Source organism: Stylophora pistillata, chromosome 14 (assembly GCF_964205215.1).
Source record: "Stylophora pistillata chromosome 14, jaStyPist1.2, whole genome shotgun sequence".
In the NCBI taxonomy this organism is placed as follows: Eukaryota; Metazoa; Cnidaria; class Anthozoa; order Scleractinia; family Pocilloporidae; genus Stylophora; species Stylophora pistillata.
The window spans coordinates 13,556,120-13,560,723 of record NC_142532.1 but is presented as its reverse complement, the minus strand read 5'-3'; the positions used below and the strand labels follow the sequence as shown (position 1 = coordinate 13,560,723).

Sequence of the window (4,604 nt, the reverse complement as noted above, 5' to 3'; positions counted from 1 at the left end):
GTTAGTGCATAAAAGGAGTAAGTTTCAATAAGAAACTGTGGTACTATTTCGGTGGGGGGGGGGAGGGAAGGGAAGGTTTTAAAAGATCATTTGGATTTATCAACTGATATAATAACGTGAATTTCGCACCGTAGAGAGGCTGTAAGGTTGACGTTCTAGCGGTAGCCCTTTGTAAGAGCGAATTGAGGTAATATTGATATAAATAATAATTTCATCATAATAATAATTATTTGATTATGATATAGCGCTAGGATTTCACAGATAGATGCTTTCCCGCGTTTTACAATATTTTCCAAATAAAGTCAAATAAACTTAAGTTACAAAATGTCATATCTATAAATATTCCTGCTATTTATGGTAAGGTATGAATGAAATTGGCAGTTCCTTGCACTATTTGCTTGGACAAAATCTTAAATGCTATTCACACTTAATGAATATATCAAAGTTCAAAGCAATACAAAATAGATCGGTTTTTAACGCTGACTTAAAAATATGCACGTTATGTGCGCAACGAATTTAAAACGATAGTTTCTTCCAAAGCGCTGGCGCCACTACGATAAATGAAAATTGCGGTCACCAAGGATGCGTAAACTTTTTATCCTAGGCGGCTGCAGTAAGAGTTCATTGGATGATCTGAGATTATACAATTTTTAGCAATGTGTTATATGAATAGATACTTAGGTTACTAATAATGTTACTTGTGTGATAAACAGCTCTTGATTTACATCGATAAAGTTAACGTTATCGTCTTAGTCCTTTTTGTCAATGAAAAGTATGCTTACAGACAGAACTGGACGACAGAGGTCCTGTTACCAATTAATCTTAACCATTAAAATTTCTGCAAAAAAAAAAAAAAAAAAGAAAACAATGCATTGATTTCAGGAAAGGCTTTGAGTATTAATTATCCAAAAAATTGTTTAAGAAAGCTCCTCCATTTTGGCAATCCTCGGTTTTTTAGGGTAAGGAGTTGTTGCTAAGGTTTTTATAATCAGTTCTGTATTTGGTGGAGTTGAATTAGTGTGATTGGCTGCTTACAAGAGTCTGCTTACAGTCAACTGTCTAACTACTACTCGAAAGAATTATAAGTGAAAGATAAAGCGCCTAATGTACCGATCACATTAAGGGAAAATTTTAATTGCTAGGATTAGGTCTGTAATCCTACCAGTAATAAAAAAAGAAATACTCGTTAATTTCGGGTACTATTACTGGGTGAATTTTAGGGTACGAATTACTGTTCTCAGTTGATCAAAAGTATGAAAAAAGTTGAGATTCAAACTTGCACGACTAAAGCGCATACATGACCCTTGTAGCGAGAATGACACTTTTGATCAAAATGGTTATATAAAATGTGGGGGTAACTACTTGCGAAGGACTACTTCTAACAAATGTTCATTTCATCTCTGTTATATAGTATTGTCAATCTAAGATGAGCCAACAGCTTCGTCCAGTTTGGTTTCTAAGCATACCATGCGTAAACATCAACACAGGTTTTGCCATTGTTACCGTCATTCTCTGAGCAGTCCTTCCAATCCTGTCCGTACCATATCTGCATCCCTTGCTTGCATGACACAGAAAAAGGAAAAGGTTGCAATTGTGAAAAACGAGCTCTGGTAATCTAGGATTGGTTCGATCAAGATTATAAAAGTGTTTTTCGGCTCCACATGCGTGACCAAGGCTGCGCTTAAATACTTCCAGGTCATCATCTGGTAGGATAGCGTTTTGATTGTCATCAATCTTCCCTGATATGTTTGATAGCACTAGTTACATCGTTGCAGCGTACCCACCCTGACCTGTGAACAGGCTTCATTGTCTTCACTCGTCCACTCTTTCTCATATTAAAAGCGCCATACTGATTATCTTCAGCTCCAAAGCAGACGGGTTCTTCACCATTTATCTTTTGCCAGCTATCTAAGATAAAGTATACCACTAATAGGACTGATGACTGTAACTGTATAAATAGCTACTGGCAGTTATTCTATGTTGTAATTGCGAATGAAATTAACAGTCATTTCAAAGATGAGGTAAAGTCTGTTTACGAACCTAGTGGCCCATTAGGCCGGTGCTTAACTCCAGTTTCTGTAGCATGAAGCGAATAGGAGTATTTCTACTCCCCCCTGGATGGGATGCCAGTCCATCGCAGGGTTACCCCCAGCATTAAACTGCCGGTACCCATTTATACACCTGGGTGAAGAGAGGCACTGTGAGAGTAAAGTGTGTTGCCTAAGAACACAACACAATGTCGCGGCCGGGACTCGAACCCGGACCACTCGATCCGGAGTCGAGTGCACTAACCATGAGGCCACCGCGCCTCCACATTTTTCAAAGATTAATTCCTGTGATAAAAAGGATAAACCATAGTCCTTTTAATTACTTCTTTTAATCTATTCCCATTCGCCAATCAAAACAATTTATTATAACAGAAATAACGACTCATGCAATAAAACATCTTTCTTTTCGAATTTATCTTTCGATTGGAATTACTGAAAACACTGTTCCGAGATGAAATTTGGGTAAGTTTGTGAAAGGGGATGAAAGAGCACGCTTAGAAGGCTGTTAGTGAAAAATAATCCCAACAATCCAATGGAACAATTTACCTTTACAATAAGCCTCGACAACCTAGCTATTCTCTTCAGAGTAAATCCAGTATTTCCCGTCACCTCGTCGCCTTCACTCGCTTTGATCTCACTGCAGGTATCTGCTGGAAGTTCTTTGATGGACCCAAGGGGAACTGCGTCCGTAAAAGAACTATTTCATACAAGTAGTTTACACTATCATGCGATTCGGGAATTCGGGAATTCAAGATGCAATTTCAGCAACCGATACGATAGGGAACAACAGAATAGGAAATAAACGCTTCCACCTTCCCTGCTTGTGTAAAGGCAGGTAGAAATGAATAGTGTGCTAATTCTATTTCATCTAGGTTAAGAAATAGGATAGAAGGCACCAACAATGACACAGAGACACAAACCAACGTTTCGGCATTATCGTGAGACCATTGTCAAGGTGACATTGTTGTTGCAATTTCGAAACGTCGCTTTTACATTTGCCTTCGTATTTTAAAACATTTACAAACCACGAAACAATCACGAAAATCAAATCATCCAAATCCTTGAAAAATTGTCTCAAAAGAGTGCCTCTGAAATTTGAGATTTCTGTAATCGTGCAGATAAAAAAAAAGGGTTTTCCCAGCATCACAAATACAAAGAGCTGGTTGAGGGAACCTCAAGCGTACCTCTGCTTCCAGAACGTTTCATGTAAACTCTGTTTTGATCTGGAATAAAATCTTCTGGTCTTGCTTCCTTTGTATGATTGTTTAGTTCGCAGATGTTTTGACTAACGACGACATTGTAACTCTGACATGTGACCTCTTCCTCACATCGGAAATAACACTATACAGGCAACCCAACCCGATACATTTTAAACGTATGACCTCTGCCCTATTGTCAAACAACACCGTTTAGGGAGTCGTGGGTGTACCTACAAAGCGATTTAGCCAGATTTCATATTTTGTATTCCTCGCTTTTATTATCCTTTTTAACTTTTTCTTAATTTTAAATTATTAGTAGTATTATTACTATATTATTATTATTGTAATACTGTTAATGACCTTTAGACCCCAAAATCACACACAGTACGCTTGGGCCGCCTAAGGAGACAGAAGTCAACGTTTCGTTACTATCGTGAGACTATTGTCAAGGTGACATTGATGATGCAGTTCCGAAACGTCGCCTCTACATCTGTCTTTGTATTTCAAGACATTTACAAATTACGAAAAAGACCACGGCAATCAAATCATTCAAAGGCTCGAAAATATTGTCTTAAAATAATGCATGCCTCCGAAATTTAAGATGTCCGTAATCGTGCATATAAAAAAAGGGTCTGCCCAGAATTTCAAATGCAAAGAGCTAGTTGAGGAAACTTCAAGTGTAGCTCTGCTTCCAGAACGTTTCATGTAGAATTTCTTCTGATCTGGAATAGAATCTTCTGGTCTTGCTTCCTTTGTGCGATTGTTCAGTTCGCAGATGTTTTGACCAACGACGACATTGTAACTCTTACACGTGACTTCTTCGGAAAAAACACTCCACAGGCAATCCAACCCGGTACACTTTAAACATGTGACCGCTGAGGTACATTCCACCAATTGATCGTTCCTGCTTACGACACTGACCAGGAGCTTCAAGTATACCAATCCGGAAAATCAGAAACAAAATAGTCAGCCACAACTTTAGTTTCATTCTGAGGTGACTGTACGTGGCTGTTGCTGCGCACAGACTAAGTACCTATCAACACAGTTAACAATGTTAAGATGAAGTTACATATGAGCTTTCAGTCAATTTTATACCCCTATCTATATTTTTCTCAGCTCGCGAGTGGGCAGTATTCTATAAATCCTGCGATCTGATTGGTTCTGAGAGCGGGTAGTATTCTCCCATCACAGCGGTATACGTTTCGCTTGAGTCACCTTGCAGAACATCTCAAGCTTCGTTGCAATTTTTTCACAAATATATCTCATTTTACCAGCTGGGCAGAATTTTTAAGCAAAGACCTCGGTCACGTCCTTTTTGGCGATAGTTAGTTCTTATTAACCGAGTGGGAGGTCTGTA

The 4,604-nt window shown here is 38.5% G+C and overlaps 1 protein-coding gene and 1 non-coding gene across 2 annotated transcripts; both read right to left on the bottom strand.

Annotated features, from left to right (window-relative positions):
* Positions 1-1,359: 1,359 nt before the first annotated feature.
* On the bottom strand, positions 1,360-4,235 carry LOC111321516 (uncharacterized). Its single transcript, XM_088744620.1, has 4 exons — positions 4,086-4,235; positions 3,233-3,389; positions 1,766-1,908; positions 1,360-1,615 (listed from the first exon to the last, which is right to left on the bottom strand). Exons 1-4 carry the CDS (start codon positions 4,233-4,235, stop codon positions 1,457-1,459), a joined length of 609 nt encoding a protein of 202 aa, XP_088600746.1. The 3' UTR covers positions 1,360-1,456.
* Trnar-ccg (transfer RNA arginine (anticodon CCG)) lies at positions 2,238-2,309 on the bottom strand. Its single transcript has one exon. It is a non-coding gene; the product is annotated as a tRNA-Arg (tRNA).
* Positions 4,236-4,604: the final 369 nt, after the last annotated feature.

What these genes read in the sequence shown, in the direction of transcription:
- LOC111321516 (XM_088744620.1), bottom strand. Translation starts at nt 4,235, where the DNA reads ATGAAACTAAAGTTGTGGCTGACTATTTTGTTTCTGATTTTCCGGATT. An exon ending in GAAACGTTCTGGAAGCAGAG is followed by an intron (nt 1,909 to 3,232) that starts GTACGCTTGAGG and finishes ACTTTATCTTAG; the next exon opens with ATAGCTGGCAAAAGATAAAT. An exon ending in GGTGGGTACGCTGCAACGAT is followed by an intron (nt 1,616 to 1,765) that starts GTAACTAGTGCT and finishes AACCAATCCTAG; the next exon opens with ATTACCAGAGCTCGTTTTTC.